This window comes from Sardina pilchardus, chromosome 10 (genome assembly GCF_963854185.1).
Source record: "Sardina pilchardus chromosome 10, fSarPil1.1, whole genome shotgun sequence".
Classification (NCBI taxonomy): Eukaryota; Metazoa; Chordata; class Actinopteri; order Clupeiformes; family Clupeidae; genus Sardina; species Sardina pilchardus.
Window position 1 is genome coordinate 13095658 of NC_085003.1, and position 19918 is coordinate 13115575.

The 19918-nt window shown below is 50.2% G+C and overlaps 1 protein-coding gene across 2 annotated transcripts in view; it reads left to right on the forward strand.

Moving 5' to 3' along the window:
- scaper (S-phase cyclin A-associated protein in the ER) overlaps positions 1–19918 on the forward strand; it is a 107399-nt gene that overhangs the window by 53528 nt on the left and 33953 nt on the right. For both annotated transcript variants that reach the window (XM_062547067.1, XM_062547069.1), the window contains exon 22: positions 9867–9982. In XM_062547067.1, the coding sequence (XP_062403051.1) occupies positions 9867–9982 (116 nt within the window). The remainder of the gene's footprint in view (positions 1–9866; positions 9983–19918) is intronic.

Consider the following 19918-nt stretch of genomic DNA (forward strand, 5'->3'; position numbering starts at 1 on the left):
ACATCAATTACATGTAAACATGCTTCTCTATCCCAAAACCTTTCCCTCCCTCTTTTTTTCTCTCTTTCTTTTTTCTTTCTCTCATCCTCTCTCACCCCTACACACACAAACACTCTATTTTGCCTTCACTTGCTCTCTCTCACACACACATACATACTCACGCACACTCCACCAACACTTAGCCAAACACACAGACACTAACAAGCCCATCCACAGTGTGTATTCAAGCCTGCTGTGATCCAAGTCCCCCCCACCCCCCCACCTCTGCTCTTGTGTAACATTAGTCCTCAGAGGGCCATAGGTTAGTGAGGACAGCAGCACATCCCCCATTCATCTCCTGCCCCTCACCCTCAGCCCCACCAGTGCAGACCGCACTCCTCTGTTTGCTATTCCTTTCTGTTATTCTTCTTCTCCTCCGTGTTGCCTTTCTGTCCCCCTTAAACTCGCTGTCTTGTCTTGAGTGTTAACGTGAACTGCTCTTGAGCTCTCTCTTTTCCCCCTCTCCCTCTCTCTCTCTCTCTCTCTCTCTCTCTCTCTCTCTCTCTCGTGCACTCTCACTCTCGCTCTCGCTTTTCCACGTTTATGGAGGAACTAAGTGTTTGTGGATACGTCTGTTCTTTGAGCCGGGGTCTGGTGGGACACAGGGGGTGTGGTGGTGGTGGGGGGTTGCGTTTGCCGTCACCGCCGCCGTACAGTATCTGGGCTTCATTTAAGCTGTCCGTCAAAAATGGTCCGCGCCCTGCACCTCCAGCGGTGGCGGGCGGCCCGGGACCCCCACCAAGCAGCGCCGCACCCTGGGCCCAGTGCGCCTTGTGCCGGGGCCGGAGCCGGAGCCTGAGCCTGGCCCGTCAGACCAGGGCTTCCTCCTCCTAATTCCAGGGCAAAGTCAAATAAATATCGTCTCTGTCAGCGGGGAGGTCTCCAAGTACCTGCCCCCCCCAACACCCCCCTGAGCCCTCAACTCCCGGAGTCGCCGTATGTCAGGGCCGTTTAGATTATTTGACCTAACAAGCATCTCTAGTGTCGTTGACTCACCTACTAGATTTGTTTTCTTTTTGTTTTCCCTGTCATGCAGGCCCATATCTGATTCAGTGTCCACTTTCTCTCTCTTTTTAATTTCACGGACAACACCAGACTCCCCCTTTTCACCCACCCACCCAGCACCTCCCCTGTTCGATTCCCTACAAACACACACACACACACACACACACACACACACACACATACACACACACAGACACATACACCTCTCTCTTTTTGGTTGGGCTGCCTGGCTCTGGCGGTCTGCGACCCCGTGAAGGCTCTCCCTCTGTGGCCGATAATGGTTTATTTTGTGTCAAACCAGATTTCACTTCAGGTGGGAGGGGGGCGAGAGTGCCGTCCGGGGTTGGGGGGAGTTAGCCAGGGACTGAGGTGACTTGACATGCTTGAGTAGAGCAAGTGAGGAGCACTTTTTCTTTAATTTTTTCTTTCTTTTTTTTTTTTAACCCCCTTCCGAAAGGTAAGTGTGTGTGTGTGTTGTGTGTGTGTGTGTATGAGAGAGTGAGAGAGTGAGAGAATGAGAGAAGGAGAGAAAGAGAGAGAGTGAGTGTGTCACAGGTTTTGCACAGTGTTCCTACCTTTAGCATATGACCTCACATATTTACATTCTGCATGGAGAGTGTTTGTCACTGCTTTCAAATAAAGCGGACTTTTGGTGGGGGTTGGGGGGGTGGTGTGGGGGGGCACGGAGCAGGACGGCGTTCCTGACGCTTGAGGGACTGTCGGGGGGGCCGTGCGGAGCCTCAGCGGGCCTCCGTGGACCCGGCCCGGCCGCGCTCTGCGGCTCTGTATTTACATTCTCATTTGCCAGCTGTCAGGGACCTGGCTCCACTCGCCGCCTGGCCCGTCAGCGGCCAGCCTCTACCTGAGCTCGCTCACTCATGGAGGGGCCGAAGGGGAGCCAGCCAGGCCCTCTGTCTCCATGTACCCCCCCCCCCCCCCCACACACACACACACACACACACACACACTTACACACACACCCCACGCTCTCACGCGCTCACTCTCGCTCGTTTGGCACTTTTCACTTTCTTGTTCCTTGTTTCACTCTGTATTTGTGTGCCACTCTTTCTGCCCATATTCAGTTCAATCACTATGGCTTTTTTTTTATCATGAGAACTTTTATGTATTTTTTTATTATATTTTATTATATTATCCTTATATTGATATGCATTGATATTGAAAAATGTATCTATAAGCAACTTTGACTGAATTGTTGGAGTATTTTAGAAAGTGCTGCTATGTACAGTTTGAACAGAGCATACCAAGAGTTCAACCCAAAGGAATGATTGAGTTCTCATCAGCATTTAACTGTAGATTTGACATAACAAGAGCTGTCAAGGGACTGAAAAATAGAGCCAGGAAAATGCATCTAAATGACCGCTGTTGAAAGAGAAAAACTGAATTGAAGTTGGCAGTCTGAATGAAGGGAATTGTCCTTGTGTCTCCACCAGGTGGCAGATGTCCTTGTTTGGTTTTCTGGGAGAAATAGAGAGATATGAGGTTAAATCTGACAAGAGTTGTTATTTGGGTGTAATGTGGACCACAAACCACATAATTAGTACTGGGAAACAGAACAGCCATGTCTGTTCCCTCAACATATCATTCCATGTTCCGCTTAATTTCATCAATTATTTATTTCCTACTGCTACTTTAACTACTGTTAAGGATTAATACAGAAGTCATTTTACAGTGCTATGGTGTTATATTTAATATAGATTATGCTTAATATAAAACAATGTTTATTTAATTATATAAAGAAATATTTTCATTTCAACCACAAGCCCACAAGACTAAATCCATATGCATCTTGTCGATGTAGATTTTACTTTCTGTAAGTTCTTACAAAACCTTCAAAGATTTAAAAGTGGTCAGGGTAAAATAATAGGCATAGACCTCCATTCTTGTGTGAGAACCCTCATTGCAGTTGGCTGACTGGCGAGGGACTCTTGAGGGTTTGAGGTCTCCGGAGAGAAAAGGCTGCCTGGACATTGTTTTGGCATTCCTTCATAGTGTGCTGTCACTAAGGTAATTCTTGGCGCTAAATCTCCAGGTAATTCCCTTTGTCCCCTCTCCTGGCTGCCATTGTCCGTGTGTGAGGTGTGCTGTCGCCCCTCTCAGTCTTCCCCCAGCTGTTTGTTTAAAAAGGGCAGGCAGGGAGACGGCTTTTCAAGGAGCCAGCCTGACAGACAGGTATGTCTTAGAAGCACCCCCCCTCCCCTTCCTCTCCCAACCCTCTCCCACCCAAACTGAATCCTCCTCAAAAAACATCCCAATTTCCTTAATGAGAAATGAACAGAACGCTTGTCTCATGCGAGGCATTGTTGGTGTCTGGTGTTCGCACGGCGGTGGTGGATTGTTGTGAACTTTAGCCGAGGCTACGGCGCGGCTTGGGTTACAGCCTCGGTAATTGCGAGGTATGCGCCCGTACACTGTGCCTTGTGTAAGGCTGCACCGCGCCGCACCGCACCGCACCACAATGAATGGCGCTGGACAAGGCAAGGGGGAAGTGACAGTTGATATTCATGCACCTAAGAACTCTAAACGACTGCTTTGGAGTAATTAATTGGCTTAAGACTCTTATCGCCCTCTTGTTCGAGTCTTAATCATTGGCTACAGTCATTGAAAGGTTGCAATTAAAAATCGCGTACGCATGGCCGTGGCGGTCAGCGGAGACGTGCAGGCAGTGTTCTCAGTGGGTGTGGCCGTCCTGGGGGGAGAGGGGGGAGGGGGGAGGGGAGAATAATGGTGTCTGCGTTTTATTGGGAGCCAATGCGGTCTCTTCATTTTGTCCACTGTCATGGTCATGCAAGTTGTATTTAGCATCATCAAAACTGTGTGGGTTTTTTTTGTTTTAGTTTTTTTTTAAATGTGAGTTAATGCTACTCTTATCCTGTACACATTAGCAGGCCTCTGGCTGCGGGTGCGGTCCCTTTGATTGTCTGGAAAATGGATGCACGCACATTTCACTGAGTAAACTTTGAGCCTCTAATTGTTCCGCCCACCTAAATAAACCCTCGCAAATCATCTTCAGAGCAGCGCTCTCTCGCTCGGCACGGGCGGCATTGATGTCCCGTAAACACACTGGCGGTCGGCTCGCTCTCTCTCCGCCGAGTGCTCTCTCTCTCTGCGGGCCAGAAAAGCCAGCTCTCGGGGCCCTGTGATGCTCTCTCAGACCACTCCGCTAAGTGAGGACTATGTTTACTCCGCTGTTTTTTGGGGGGGTTTTCCTCAAAGGGTAGATCCACTCCAAGATTTAATGCGCTCGGAGTGTGTCCCTGACGTGCTTGAGCTCCGATCTAAATCATTTGCATTATTGGGCCTTTGTGTCGTGCAGTGCTGCTGCTTTTATTCGTGGAAAGGGAAATATGCGTGTCCATCCTGGGCTGATTACAGGAGAACATGTAACTGACACTGACCATAGGACAGCTCTCCGTCCATCCCCCCCCCCACCCACCCATAGACCAGTTGCTCCCCATCTGTTTCAGAAGACCTAAGCGTTTGGGGTGTTGTCCATACGCCCCGCCCCCCCCCCCCCCCCCCCCCTGCTCTGCTTTCATGTTGCTTAATTAGAGTGCTTCGCAGGAGGCGAGTCAAGTCGGACTCACCCTTCCAATCACTCCGGCCCGTGCCTCTGTCCTGTCCATCGCTTACTGAAGCTGTCTGGCCTTCTGATTAGCTGCCATGCTAATTATGGTTGCGGAGACATAATAATGGATACTGACCGCTCGTGCTTTATAATTCACGCTTTGTCTGTCACCCCCTCATTCTCTACCAGCAACACTGACCTCTTGTCTGTCCACTGCCTTTGTGTCTGGACAGCAACAAAGCTGCCCCCCCCTCTCTCTCTCTCCTTTAATAAAAGGACGTCTCTTCCTCTCATCCTGTTAGTCTGTCGCTCGCGTGTTTGGCAGAGGGAGTGACAAGCATGGGGGCAGAGTAGGCATCTCTCCTCCCTCTCTCCTCCTCCCCGCTGAGCCCCAAGGATTAGTCATATCTCTCCCCTCCGTCAGGCCCGCTCGTGTTTATGATGTGCAGCACGATATTCTCTCATATCTTAATCCGGACGGAGCATTTCACGTCATTACACATAGTGTGGCGAGCGAAAAGGCTTTTACTTGGAGTCAGATGTGAGGGCTTAGCGTGGCGCTGTGGCTTTTGGTGTGTTGGGCCGGCTACTGTGGCGCTGCATGCTATGTGATGTTGCTCTAAACTTTTCCAAACCGAATTAAGTTCCGTCTCCCGATTGTGCCATTCCTCTAGAGCAGCGCCGAAAAGGGGGGGGGGGAAACATTTGCGAAGACGCTTGTTGTGCAGGTCTCTCGCTGACAGTGCCCCGTTGCGTGTGTTTGTTTAAAGTTGAAGTCTCCCAGGCCCCGTGGGAGCCCGGCGCTGGGTACTGACGGCCTGCGAGGGAGACATTCCTCCTGTTCCGTGTCCTTGTTTTGTTTGGTCAGAAACGGCTTGTTAACACCTTGTTTCTGTCCGCGTGTGTGTAGAGTCCCTGTCACGCGAGCCGCAAACAAACACGCTTGCCGGCTTGCCTCTGTGATGTGGCTCGCTGAAAAGGGTCTATCAAACCCAGATGTTTTGACTGCGGAGTTTAGAGAACGAGAGAGAGAGAGAGAGAGAGTGAGTGAGAGAGAAAGAGAGAGAGATCGGGGGCTAGGGTGGGCCTGTTGGCTGCAGCGGGAAGGCAACATTTGGTAACAATGGACGTGGCGGGAGAGCAGTGTATCGTTGCAAATCCCCGAGAGATCGGCCCGTGAACGTTCTGTAGCCAGAGCTGCCCTCCATACGGTCCTCCACTGGGGTCATGTTAATGAAATACAGGTCTTTCTTCCTCTGTACGTTTCTCTCTATTGCTCACTCAAAAAACAAGGTTCCGAACATCATCAGATTTACCATGAAATGAGACCGTTTACCTAGAACGGTGTGTAATGTTATTCCAATTTGTTCAGCGCAAGATATCTTCATTGTTTCGTCTCTCTCTCTCTCTCTCTCTCTCTCTCTCTCTCTCTGTCTCTCTCTCTCTCTCTCTCTCTTTTGTTCTTTTAAGTAATGATGTCTGTCCACTGCAACAGGGAGGGCCTGTTACTGTAGCTCAGCTTGACGGACATCAATAAAGCGGCGCGGCCTTTGGGGTGCGTAAAAATGCCATTTGTCGAGCGGGAGCTTTGGGAGTACGAAACGACGGGGGCGGTTAATCGTCCCAGGGTTCCCTCCCTGTGTTAATGGCGTTCTCACTCCACCTCCGACAGACACCAGGGCCTTTTAGTGTCATCCGCCCCAACGGCAGAGTGGGCTTACGGCGGAAGTTAACACTTCATTAGTAGCCGAGTCCAAAAAGCTTTATCTCTCGGGCGTCGCGGCACTAGGCGTGCTTGTTGAAACGAATGGTTGGATCCAACCCTCCCTCTTTTTGATTTGCTTTTCGAAGCATCCCTCCCTTTTTTCCTCCCTTAGCAACACGACACTACACTGCAGCAGCAAAAGCTGTGAAATGAGCCTGGTAACACTGTTTATCTTTCCTAGAATTAAAAAATGTATCACATCCTGATGGTAGTTTGTGCTCAAACGCTATACACCCCCTTTCCTAGGCCGAGTATGCAGCCCTGAAGTTGGGGGGTCCCCGTACGGATCTGTCAGCAAGGCCAGCGTGTCTATCCTTTATCTTATGAAGTCATGTTCCATGCTGTCAGCTCCCCACAACACCAAGTGAATGCTCCCCTCCCTCCTCTTTCTCCAAAAGGCCCTTTCTGAATGGCTTGTCCAGCCCCCCTGACCCTCTGGGCTTTTCACTGAGCTCGCTGATGGCCGGACTAAGAGACGGATAAGCACTTCTGCGTTGAGACCTATTGATCGCAGATTGAGAGTTTTGCACCCTTGTGCTCCACACACGCACGCACACACATACACACACACACACACACACATACACACACACACACATACAGACACGCGCACACCAACACAGACACACGCACACTAATACACACACACACACACACACACACACACACACACACACACACACACACACACTGCCCCCCGGGGTGCCCCTATGTCTCTGTGGGAGTCCTCGCCAGGCAGTGGCTGACGAATCCGTCAGAAGAGCTTGGCGCTAATCCACCCGCTTTGTGCATCACACACATCCCCTTTGGTTTGGCTGACAAACGTGCATGTTCCAATCTCTTAACCCCCGCCAGCTCTCGAGCCTCTCCTGCCACCGGATCCATCAGAGCTGGGCTTTGACGGACCTCCTGATTGACAGGCCAGGAGCTTATGTGTAATTTTCGTGGGGCGCTTCCTCTGTTCCACGGTCAGATATGTTCAGACTTGTTTCGACCCTGTGTAACACACATACACACATGCAAGCTTGCACACACACACACACACACACACACACACACACACACACACACACACACACATATACAAAACTCCCACTTCATCCTCCGTTTGAAACAAAACACAGGCTCAAGTGCTTGCCATTTAGTGTAGTCACACAGCACTGCAGAGCCTGACCTCATTAGGTGTGTGTGTGTGTGTGTGTGTGTGTGTGTGTGTGTGTGTGTGTGTGTGTGTGTGTGTGTGTGTGTGTGTGTGTGTGTGTGTGTGTGTGTGTGTGTGTGTGTGTGTGTGCAAGCATGTATATGTTTGTGTGTGTGTGTGTGTGTGTGTGTGTGTCGGCGGTTGTCCTGCCATTGAGATCTCTGCTTGTCTGTTTTCCCAGCCTGCATCTTTGTGAATCATCAGCTCCATCGACACCCTCTTTCCCTCCTCTTCATCCTCCTCTCCTCTCCTCTCTTCCTCCCATCCCTCTCTCATCCTGTCCTTTATCCTCCCGTGAGGTCCAGGCTCTGACATGCCTCAGCTTCTTACAACACCGGCTTCACTGCTTCATCTGCTTTTACTCCTAAAGGTCAGGGTTGTTGCTCAGATGGTTGCCTTTTAACTTTGTCGTCAAAGTTAGCTAAACTCTTTGCAGTGTACTTATTACACGGCTCTTCAGAGTGCTGCAGAAAGTTCCATTCACATGAATGGGCCTTCCCAACGTTCGGAGGTCTGTTAAATCTATATAATGACCGCTGCAATGGATTTTGAGCTTTTAATTCATGTCTTCCATATCAATCCGCGACAAATCCGTTTGCTTATTGCAATGAATTTCATTGAAAGTGAAACTCGGTTAGTAAGACGTTGCTACGCAATGCTACGCTACTGTTAAGTTCTACTGTATCTGTGTGGAAACTATTTATTTTCTTAGCGGAAGCCACAAACGGTAACCAAGTCATTGGGTAGTCAAGTAAAAACACATTGTGTTAAGTTTCTTTAGTTTCGTTTTGGCAAGTAGCCATATAATAAGCGGGATAATGTATTGTCCACCGGTAATTATCGGAAGATAACTCCCTTCAGGACGAAGCATAACTTCGTTCATCCTATCGGGAATTATTTTCCGATAATTACCGGTGGACAATACATTATCCTGTACTTAAAGACTAGCCACAAGTGGGCCTTCAGCATACACTCGCGGACCTGCTGAGAGTGCCCTCAATTGACCAAGCGTATACATTTAGAGAAAATGTCTACTGCTAGTACTGTAGTTATTGCCTAATATAAAAGATTTATTAATGACATCCAATTTTATCTTGGTGTTATTTTTGTTTGTAATAATCCATCAGATTACTGGTCTCCAAGGACTGTTTTCTTACTTCAGCACCCTCTCTTCATCTCCTCCTCCTCCTCCTCCTCCTCCTCCTCCTCCTCCTCCTCCTCTCTCTCTCTCTCTTTTTTTCTGTGTTGGACCCCATCCTCCCCCAGGGTCCAGGTACTAACATGCCTCGCGGAGAGGGTTCACTGCCAGCACTCTTTGGGGTCGGAGCTGTTGATTTACGTGGCTTGTTGCCGTGGCGAAGGAGGGAGGGTCGGACGGGGTTGGGGTGGGGGCTGGGGAGACCCCTCTGCCAAACACTGAGACGTTTCCTTCCTCTGCTCAAAGCAAAGGGCAGCGCTCTTGACTTCGGGGCAGATCTCAAGCCCCTAAAAGTACGGCTCACTTAAAGAGCCCAACTTTGAACTTCGGAGGGGAATTTTATGGCGCAAGTAAAAACGTCCAGTCTGTAAACAGTTTTGGTTTGTGAAGCCCCCAGTCAGTTAAATGGCCGTATCGAGTTGCTCGTACGCTGAGCGCACAGCGGCATTTCCTTACAGCGACTCACCGAGCACCGCTTGGTTGACCCTTTACGGGATCGGTTGAACATTAACTGTGAAATAAATCATGCCAACTCCAAAAGCCTCTTCGCATGCTCATCCAAGTTGCTCACAGGATTACTTTTTTTTCCCTTCTCGCTCCTTTTTTGAACAGCTTTTCTGTTTCCATTTCTGGATCCCCTGTATTCCCTGGGCCCTTGTTTGTCAGGCCGGACCACCCTTGCTGTATGTGCTGATCTCCATATTAGTTGTCCTGTGTTGGGCCTCGGCGTGCAGAGGGGAGCATTGGGTGGAGGGGGTTTGGGTGGAGGGGGTCGAGTGGAGGAGTTTGGGTGGAGGTTTGTGCACTTTTGAGATTGAACAGGAATTCGTAGGGGATCACTTTGTTTCAGATTTCAGTGTGGGTTCCCCTGTGGAAGTGGGAGGTTGGGAGAATGAGCGAAGATCCCTCCCCTCTATAGGAGCAATGTTACAGCCTGGTCTGTTTGACTATGTATCTTTAACTCTCTCCCTCTCTCTCTCACCCCCCCCCCCCCCTTTTTTTCTCTCTCTCTCTCTCTTTCTTTTTCTCTCCCTCTCTGTTTCTCTCCTGTCTCTGCCTTCCCCCTTTTCAGAACAATGCAGATCAAGTAGCGTTTCAGGTGGGAGGGGGACTCTCTGCCCTGGAACAGATTCTGCAGGTAGTCACCGCCGCCTCCACTCCGGCCGCAGTCCCACGCATTCCTCTCAAGTGAGTACCAGCCACTCAAATCCAATAAAGCCCACAGGCTCGCCTTACACTCGCTCACTCACTCGCCATACGGCCTCACAATACGCTTGCAGTCAGAGCTCGCTCTCGCAACTCTCTCTCTCTCTCTCTCCACTTCACTTTCCTCTTTCTCTTTTTCTCTCTCTCTGTAGTTATCTCTCTTTCTTTCTCTCTGTCTCTCTCACTGTTTCTGTTGCTCTGTCTCAAGTTTACTTGTTATCAGCTTTGTTTATTCCTGTGCCATGATTTTATTTTTATTATTTTTATTTTTTAAAAAAAGTTTTAAAGTTGATGTTAAAATGTCTTTGTACTCCAAAAGCTGGATAACTTGTAGCTGTTCAGTGCAGCACTGCCTTTGAGTAGATGTGTTTGTGGTGTAGATAAACGCATGTACGTGTGATCCTCCATGTGGTCGGGTAAGGATACGTTTGAGTAGCTCCAAACCAGCTACTCAAACCTCTGAACCTCAACACAGTTAGTAGCCCATCCTTGTTTTTTTCCCCCTCTTTAGGTTAACTCTGTTTGTGGATTAGTCATGGTGGCCCGCTCTCTAACTATCAAAGGAAGGTTATGCAAACAGCGGCTGCCTTGCATGTTCCCGTCTAGGGACGGCCGCGCCGTTAGCCAAACGTCTCCACACAACACAGGAAAAGGCTCGAGGCCTAGAGGGCACCAGACCTACGAGGGTGGCGTGCTACATTTTCGGCTTGTGTGTCATCGCCGTCCAAACTCTCCAGACTCCCCACGACCCCCACCACCGCCGCCACCGCCGCTACCCCCCCCCCCCCCCAGAACCTCCTCCATGGCCCGCCTCTTTTGACATTGAGGTTCTGCCTCCGTCTTAGCCGTGATTAGTCTCCCTCGCCGTGCCGCAATTTCGAAGAAGTGGCTCCAACGCAACTGCTCAGTCATTTCTGTTTACTGCCCATGCCCTCATCTGCAATAAATACAGTAGGACTGTATAATGAATAAGAATGCGCTTTTGCGTAGACGAGAAATGGGGGGGAGGTTCATTTAAGCCACCCTACTTTGTATTTGTCCTTCCCCTTTATTCCTTTTATTTTTTTTCATTCCTGATCCACAAAAAGCACATTTGCTTCATCCATCACGCGGGAAGCGCGGCGTTTTTTGACGAGTGGTCGCGGCGCGAGCAGCTGCCCAGTGGATAACCTCGGCGAGACGGTTATTTTCGCTGGTAAGAGGGCCCCTAATGGACTGGAATGGCCTCCCTCCCCTCCTCATTAGCATCCCCTGTTTTCCGAACCCCCATTAATGGAGAAACACTACTTATATTTATAATGCTTTTACAGGCCATCTAGTGTTTATTGATTTTTTTTTCTTCCTTTCTTTCTTTCTCTCTCGTCTCCCTCTCTCTCTCTCTGTCGCTTGCTAACTCACTCTCTTCCCTCTTACTGCCGCGCGCTCGGGCGCTCTGTCATTAATTTGAGAACATTCGAAGCCGACTTTTGTGTCGTAATGGCTTTTGATGAACTCAGTTGTTCGAGTTGTTTTTGTTTTTCTGTTTTTTTTCTCAGCGTCTTTTTTTTTTGAGTCTTTTAATTTTTTCAGTGCTTTGGGAAAGGGCGGAGCAGCGAGTAGCTCGGCGCGGGCGATTAGCTTGTGTGTGCATGCCGTGACGGGTCAGTGCTGTGGCGGTGGAGTGTTTTCTTCCTCCCGTGTGTGTGTGTGTGTGTGTGTGTGTTTTGCAGTCGGGAGCCACTTGACGTGCTCGCACACTGAGCACACAGCTTAAAGCTCTTCCAGGCACTTCTGTCATTGTCTCCCTCGGCTTGTCCAATCAAACGCTGAAGTGGTCCTGCGGTAATGATAAAAGAATGGCCTCACAGTTCCCTCCTTTCCTCACTCAGCTACCACCCTTGCCCCAACACGTTGAAAAGTGTGTTTCTCACAAAAGTTTCAGTGATTTGAGGTTTGTGTGTGTGTGTGTGTGTGTGTGTGTGTGTCAGAGCGTAAGTGGAGCAAAAGAGTGAGAAAAACAAGGTTTGATTATTTTGAAATAGTGAATGGAAAAAGAAAAGCACAAGAAACTATTGTCTGAAGAACTAACAGCTTTGTATATAGTGTATACAGTATGTATGTATGTATGTATATATGCATGTATGCATAACATTCATCTTCCTTTCTTGGGAATTTCAGTGGCTGCTTTATGTATCTAAGACTTTCATGGAACTTTTCGTGCAGGTTTGCATTTTCAAATACTGTCCAGTAGTTCTGCTTGGTTTGTGGCTGCACGGGTTGATGTGTGAGAGCGGTGTGTGGCAGGGGGGTTTTATGTGGTGTGATGACAGCGGAGAATGGCCAGTCCACGTCTAGCCGAATAGCTTTCCCGGCACCCCTGGTTCCTGTAGGTGCGGCGGGATGGAGATTAGGGCAGGAAGGCGTGGAGGCTCCTTGGCCTCTGTTTTCACTCAGCCTGGCTCTCTTTCTCTCTCTCTCTCTCTCTCTCTTTCTCTCTTTCTCTCTCTTTCTTTCTTTCTTTCTTTCTCTCTCTCTTTCTCTTTCTCTTTTTCTCTCTCTCTCACACACACACACACACACACACACACACAGACCACACTCTCTCTCTCTCACACACACACACACACATACACAAACACACACGCATACACACACGCATACATACACTCTCTCTCTCTCCGTGTCTTATCATTGCCGTTGAGCTCCTTGCGTCGCCACAGCACCGCTGTGTCCGGTGTTCCCTGGTGCATTTGGGTCTCTGTGCTGAACCAGCGATAACCCTTTCAACTGCCCATCAATCTAACACGGCGCAAGAAGGTGCCTCCCACTCACCCCCCGTGTACCCCCACCCCCATTCCCCCCCGAAACAGAAGACGTTTGCGCCAATAGGCCGTAAAAAAAAAAGCCCCAAACATCCCCGGCGTGGCGTCTCGTGGTCGTGGCCAGGGCGGCTCCTCGGGGACCCGGCGCTAAGAGCCGAGGGATTCGCCGCTACCAGGAGGGCCGGCTAAGTGGCCTTTTTATCGCCTTCACAAGCTGAGGCGAAGGAAGAGGGGAACGGTTGCATTGGGTTGCACTTGGGAACGGTCGTTTTTCATGTATGGTATGATAAAGGGATTCAAAAGCAAAAGGGGGTGGAACAGTCCCCACCACCTTACTCAGTGATGGTTCATAAACCCAATACATTAATGGAGATGACATGACTATGTGCTGGATCATAGAGGAAGCCTGCCACAGACATGGTTTGGTGCAGACACAGGTCATGTGAGCACTGAGAAACAGACTTGTGCTGGCCTTAGAATGTAAAACAACAGAACCTGACACAAGATGTGTTTAATCAGATTGAAAGGGGTGGTGTAATCTGTTCTTGTTGCATATTGAACAGCCATGTACTACACGGTAAAATGGGGTTGCCCGCTGTAGTGTCTCAAGCAAGAGCATCGGCTTTTCTGATCAAAGACACTAAGAATCGGAGCACCTGATCGGATCGGAAATATACCCCTGTGTAAACAGATGACCTGATTTGTTCATTCGGAGTAGTTTAATCAGAATGACATAAAAAAATAAAAAAATACGTCTATGAAAACCCACCTACAGACTTGGATTGGTGTAGACCAGGTTAACTCCACACACACACACCATCCTCTTCATGGACAGGATCCTCAGCACTGTCCAGCATGACTCCAAGCAAACTACCACATCATCATCCGCCTCTGTCCTCATCGCTCATCACCCCCCCTCCCGACTGCCGGACACGATGGGGGTGGGGGGGGGGGCTCTCAGACGCCCCACCCCAGAGTCAGCGAGCGAGTGAGTTTATCTGTTTACTGTAATGCTGCCGTAATCGATCGCCTCCCTTTTAGATAAGCAGAGCGATTTACCAAAATAAAAAAAAGTAAAAAAATAAAAAAAACCAAGGAAAGGGAAGATGGCAGGTCTGAACGAGGACGAGGACGGCGGCAGATTGCAAGGTGAGCGCTGCTCCCCCTGTAACAGGACCCCCACGGGAGCGGGCTTCCGTCTTGTTATCATTACATTAATGGGATAATTCCACTAGCCAAGCAACGTTCATATCCCCGTCGAGCCTCTCTCCTCCCACACCACCACCACCGCTACCGCCGCCGCTTCCACCACCACCGCCGCCGCTCCCCACCCGTTAGGCTCGGGGGGCCTGGAGTGGATTCTGGTCGCAGGAAATGGGGGTCGGATATCTGGGGCCAGCCGGGCAGAGACACTCATTTGCATAAGGGAAGATTCAAGTGGAGCAGGGGAGGGGGGGGGCCGATGGGGGTAGGGTTGAGCTCTGGGCTCTCACAGAATCTGCCCCTGAACTACCCTGGATATTAACCCATGCAGTGGCACTTAAACTTGCAGGGGCTCTGGTAAAGAATAAATGAACAGATTTGTGAGGCGGTTACTCCTACCTATGGCTCAGCTGCCTACCATGTCTTTCTGGACATGCCTAAAAGATATTTGTCAAGTATGCCACAGAAGAATTGTTTGCTTGTACCTGGATGTACCGTTAAAGTCATCCTCTCTCTCACCCCCCTCTCTCTGTCAGCTCTGCTGAGCAAAGAACTCGCTCCCAGGGGACCAAACTGGGTGAAGTAAGCTGTAAAGGATCCCTACTTCTCTCCTCCTCCATCTCCCTCTGCACTGGTCTGGAGCAGTCCTGCTTTCTCTCCACTAGCAGTAGGTGTCCATCATCACCATCCAGTCGGTTCGGACTACTGGATTGCAGCACGTCTTCATGCATGTCTTAGATGTCTGAGAAGTTCAGTGGGGAGCATGTGGGAGCAAGAAGATCCCCCCTTGTCTACCAGTAGGGGTCACTAATGAGAGAGGGGGGGAGATTATGCAGACGAGAGGAGTGGAGAGGGTTGAACACATGCACAATAGGGGAGAACAGTACAAGTGAGCAGGGCAGAAGTGAGAGGTTCTAGTGTGCAGAGGAGAGGAAGCAGATGTAGCATGGAGCTCAGAGAATGGAGGGGGCAAGTCGACAGAAGAGAAGGGTGCGAGAAGGCAGGGGATGAAGTACGGTATTAGATAGCCGTGGAGGAGATTGATTGCAGACTGCAAGTGCAACCTGCTGCTTTTAGCAGTACGCTACTCGGTCTGAATATGGTGCTGGCGAAGAGAGAGTGTCTCCTGGGGCCCCTATACCTCCCAGTCACCGTGCGGGAGTTTGGAAAAGCAGCAAGTGCGGAGTGCATGGCACCTAACCTCCGCGATACACGATGACTGTGTCCCTACCCACTGAGAGCATCCAGTCGGCCTCTCCAAGAGGTTTCATTTCAGGATGCCATTATAGTAGGTTGGGGGGTTGTTTGTGTGTGTGTGTGTGTGTGTGTGTGTGTGTGTGTGTGTCGGCTCTCAGACCTGCACCTCAGCTTATGCCCAGCCTGTGCTCAACAACAGAGCCGATGGATGTCTTGGAAGCGCGCAGGATATCGGAAAGATCAACAGCAGAATCAAATTAAATGTCATTTGGATGGCAGTGAAAGAGGGGATTGTTTGACAGCGCGAGGGACGGATCTGCTCCTCACCTTTTATTTTGGCTCTGGAGTCTCTCTCTTTCCCCTGCAGAGGGTTTCATGTGTTTTACTCCCCCCCCCCCCCACCTCTTTCTTTCATTCTCTCTCTCTCTCTCTCTCTCTCTCTCTCTCTCTCTCTCTCTCTCTCTCGCTGTCTCTCTGTCTCTCTCTCTCTCTGTCTCGCTGTCTCTTTCTCTCTCTCTTTATTACTCTGTCTTTCTTGCTCGCTCTCTCGCTCGCTTCCTTTAAGTCTAGTCCTCCTAAGCCAGGTTTTCAAGCCAGACAGGCTAGTTGCTGCCTCGACTTCTGCCATGTTTCACATATGTCACGCTTGACTGCACCCATAGGGCAGGGGGAGATTAGGTGGAAGATTTTGGGGCGGGGGGAGGGTGGGAGTCTGGGGATGAGAATTTGTGTATGTGGAGGGGGGGGGGGGTCTGAGCTCCCAGCCGTTTCCTGGTTGTTGATAACTAAGACCTGGCGACAGAGAGCACACAAGGTGGAGATCTCCACGTCGCTGGCACGCGTGTCACGTTACTGTCACATCTACGCCCCGACACCGTCCTAAGCCATCATGATTAGCCCGAGTCTCCAAGGATCGACCTCGTCATGAGGTGCCCCAACCACCACTCCCACCCCCACATTACTACACCTCCCCCCTCCCCAAATGTTCCCATCCTCGTTTGTTTTCATCACGCCAAATCATCTTGAAACACAACTAAGAGATGCCTCGTTCAGGCCAGACTGCGGGCATAATTGAAGAGGTCCCACATTGGAGTCCCGGTGTTGTGCCCTGTCTACGCCATCTGCGTGTCCACCCCAGGGATGGCCGATGGATTTCATAATGGGTTAAAGGGTTTTCATTTGGATGCAGAGGTCAGTGGAGTGACCCTCTCCCTCACCCCACCACCCCTCCACCCCCCCCACCCCCTCCCCACCTCCATTACACTTCCCCAGAGTCCAGGCCCACCCAGGCTGCTTCACTGGCTCCACGCAGCCTGCCTGTTCATTGAGGATTTGCTAAGGTGTGGTCAAGGCTTGTGTGTGTGTGTGTGTGTGTGTAAGCACTGGCCAGTCAGCATACCGTAGCACAGGTTTTGTGTGTGTGTGTGTGTGTGTGTCTAATCAAGAGGGCTGGTCTGTCGCGGCAGCCTGAGGTTAAGCCGGTTAGGGTAGGTGAAGAGATTACAGCACTTATTATCTGCATCTCTCCATTCTTTCTTCTCTCTACCCCTCTCTCATTATTTCTCGCAATCAGAGTTTCTCTCTCTCTCTCTCTCTCTCTCTCTCTATTCCTGTCCCACTCTCTCTTGCTCTGTTTTTTACTATGTTCTCTTGTTGTTTTTCCCACACACCACCCTCTTTTTTTCCATTTTCTTTCCCTCACTCCCTCTCTCTCATTTCTCCTACTCTGTCTCTCATTGTGTCGATCTCTTCTGTCTTCTGTTTCTGTCTCACTGTTCTCTCCCTCTCTCTCCATTCTCTCTTTATCCCTCTTTTCTTTTCTTTCTCACTCTGTCTTTCCCGCTGTCTCTCATTTTTATCTCTCCTTCTTTCCCTCTGTATGTCTCTCTCTACTTCCCTCTCTCTCCCTCTCTGCTGTACCTCCTTCGCTCCCACCTCTTCTCCTCTCTCTCTCTCTCTCTCTCTCTCTCTCTCTCTCTCTCTCTCTCTCTCTCTCTCTCTCTATACTGTCCGTGGGCATAGGCTACCTCGGGAACTTAATCCTGCGTCTACAAGATAAGGCTTCATTATGGCCAGATTAACAATGCGCCTGTTGTTTGGCGTGCTGGGGACTCAGTCTGGCCGGCTGGTGGCCCGGGGCGAGCACTGGACGACCCGCCGTGGCCACAAGCCCCGGGAGCGCGCGGCGGTCTCGGTGTCACGTACGCACTCCCCCCTCCCCCCCCTCTTCCTCATACTCTTCCTCCTTCACCTCCGACGACGCAGAACCCTCACCCCAACCCCTCCCCCTTATCCGAGCCAGATCAGGGCCGGCTGCTGTGCGGAGTCGGGAGTGAGTGGGAATCTGGGATTCCCACAGACAGGTGCAGGAATGCTGACCGGTGGGTTGGTTTGGCTGGCAGGCCCGCGTTGTGCTGTGCTGTGCTGCCCGCTGTGTTCGGGTCAGGGGCGTGTAACCGGAGCCGGGCAACAGTGGCACTTTACCAAATTGCTCCTCAAAATCTTTGACGCGTCCTGTCATCAAAAAGGAACGGCCGGGAGGGGTTCAGGGTGTGTGTGTTAAGGGAGACTGGTGCCATGAAGCGAGTAGTGTGTGTGTGTGTGTGTCTATGTGTGTGTGTGTGTGTGTGTGTGTGTGTGTGTGTTGGGTGAGGGTTAAGGGAGACTGATTCCATGAAGCGAGTAGGTATAGTGTGTCACGCTAATCAAGCTCAATTAGTGGAGTGGGAGCTGGAAAGCAGTGCAGACGAGTAGTGTGTGTGTGTGTGTGTGTGTGTGTGTGTGCAGTGCAGACGAGCCAGTGCTGCTTGTACGCTTGTAGGAGCGTGAAAGACACAGAGCAAGGAGAGGCACTGAAGCCTGGTCAGCTCTGCTGCTCCAGACAAGAATACAGCACAATACATGCAGTGAAAGGTTACTGTCAGTAGACAACGTTTGAAAAGGCCCAAAGGTGCAGAAATAGTGTACGTTGTGATTCAAAATTACATCAAAAAGTCTTGACGTCATTAAGATATTGGCTGGAATTTCAGTTTTTAGTTTGTTTTTCTTGTGTAAATTTGAATCCTTTTCTATTTTAAATACCAACTGTCTTATTTTGATATTTGCCAACTCTATTATCTCTATTACCTCTATTATCTTTCACTAAAACTGAAGTCAGGGTGTGTGTGTACATTTTGTACCCCCAAATGTGCATTGTGTTGGTTCCTATGAGCTTGAGGGGTTGTGTCAAGACTGGAGCAGTCGACAGCTGTTTTTCCCTTAATAAGATTAGGGTAAAGAAATTAGTCGTGTGCTCTTTAATCTGGTGTTTAACTGGGGCGTGCCACCTGGGGGCTGGGCCGACACCACCACCACCACTCCTGCCCCTCACCCCTCTACCCCTCTACCCCCCTACCCCCCTAGCTCCCACCCCTGTAGATCTACCCCCACATTCCCTCTGAGACATAGGGAGCTGGCTGTCTGTTACCCTCTAGGACAGAGCTTCAAATGGTGCTATTTCCGCCTTCATAGAACATCCCACTAGAACATAAAAATGACCAGGCAGGAGAAAAAATTTAATAAATCTATTGCACATGAAAATCTCATTTTATTCTTCTCCTACTTTCTTTTCATTTTCGCCTAATGTGTCATTTTTCAAATTGCGGATGTATGCGTGTGTGGGGTGGGGTGGGTGAGGTGACAAATGACACCTTTTCTGTCATACCCTTATTTTTCCAAGAGTCTCTCTGGTTGATTATTTTCTTTTCTTTTATCCCACTGTGGTTGTAGTCATGTTTTAGTTTAGTTTTTCTCAGGGGGCCATGGGGCTGAATTGGTGGGGGGGGTTTTTCTCAGGGGGCCATGGGGCTGAATTGGTGGGGGGGGGGGGGGGGCGGGGGGGCTACAGAGGGGTTGACCCGAAGCCTGTCACTCTACCCCACTGTCACCCGATACCTCCACTCTTTACAGCAGCTCCAGAAACAATATAGCTACCTGGAATTTTGTGAGGGCTCAGGGTAGAATCTTCACCTGGGATAACCCTGGCTAGTTGGTGGGAAAGCCACCTTTGGAAAGACGGGAAGCAGAAATAGAGGAACGGAGTTAAGGAGGGGTGGGGGGGGGGGGGGGGGGGGGGAAAGGAGACAGAAAATGTTAATGTGAGGAGAAACACCACTGACGACACTGTGGACAAGGCCAGGCGGTGTGTGCTTTCCTCAGTTCCTCTTGTAATTATCGCTTTTCCTTCTACAAAAAAAAGAAAGAAAGAAAGAAAGAAAAAGAAAAGAGGATCTGGGATTACCTTCCTCTCCACCTATTAAGTACAAGCGCTGAGTTTTGCCTTGTTACTTTCAGTAAAAATGTGGCCCTTTTTTTTTTTTTTTTTTTCAATCTCTCACTCTCGCCTCCCCTAAACCACCCCACCCTTCAGAAAGTCAGTCAGGCAAGCTCAGTGCTGGTCTGCTGCCCAGAGCGCACAGTTTGGAGGGGGGGTGGTGTGGGGTTGGGGGGGGGGGTCTGTCTCGGGTTACCCCGGCCCTGCCTGAATAAGGCCGGCACTATCTCCATCAGCTCGACCCTGACCATTCCCCTTCACACCGCTCCCTTTCAGCGCCCGGGCCGCCGAGCTCCGGCGGCTCCCAACCCAAAAGAGCACGTCGGCCGCACCGTTAGGGCGCAGGAGTCCCACGTGGATCGCATGAAGGGTGTTGGATGACGCAGTCGCCTTTTTTTTCTTTTT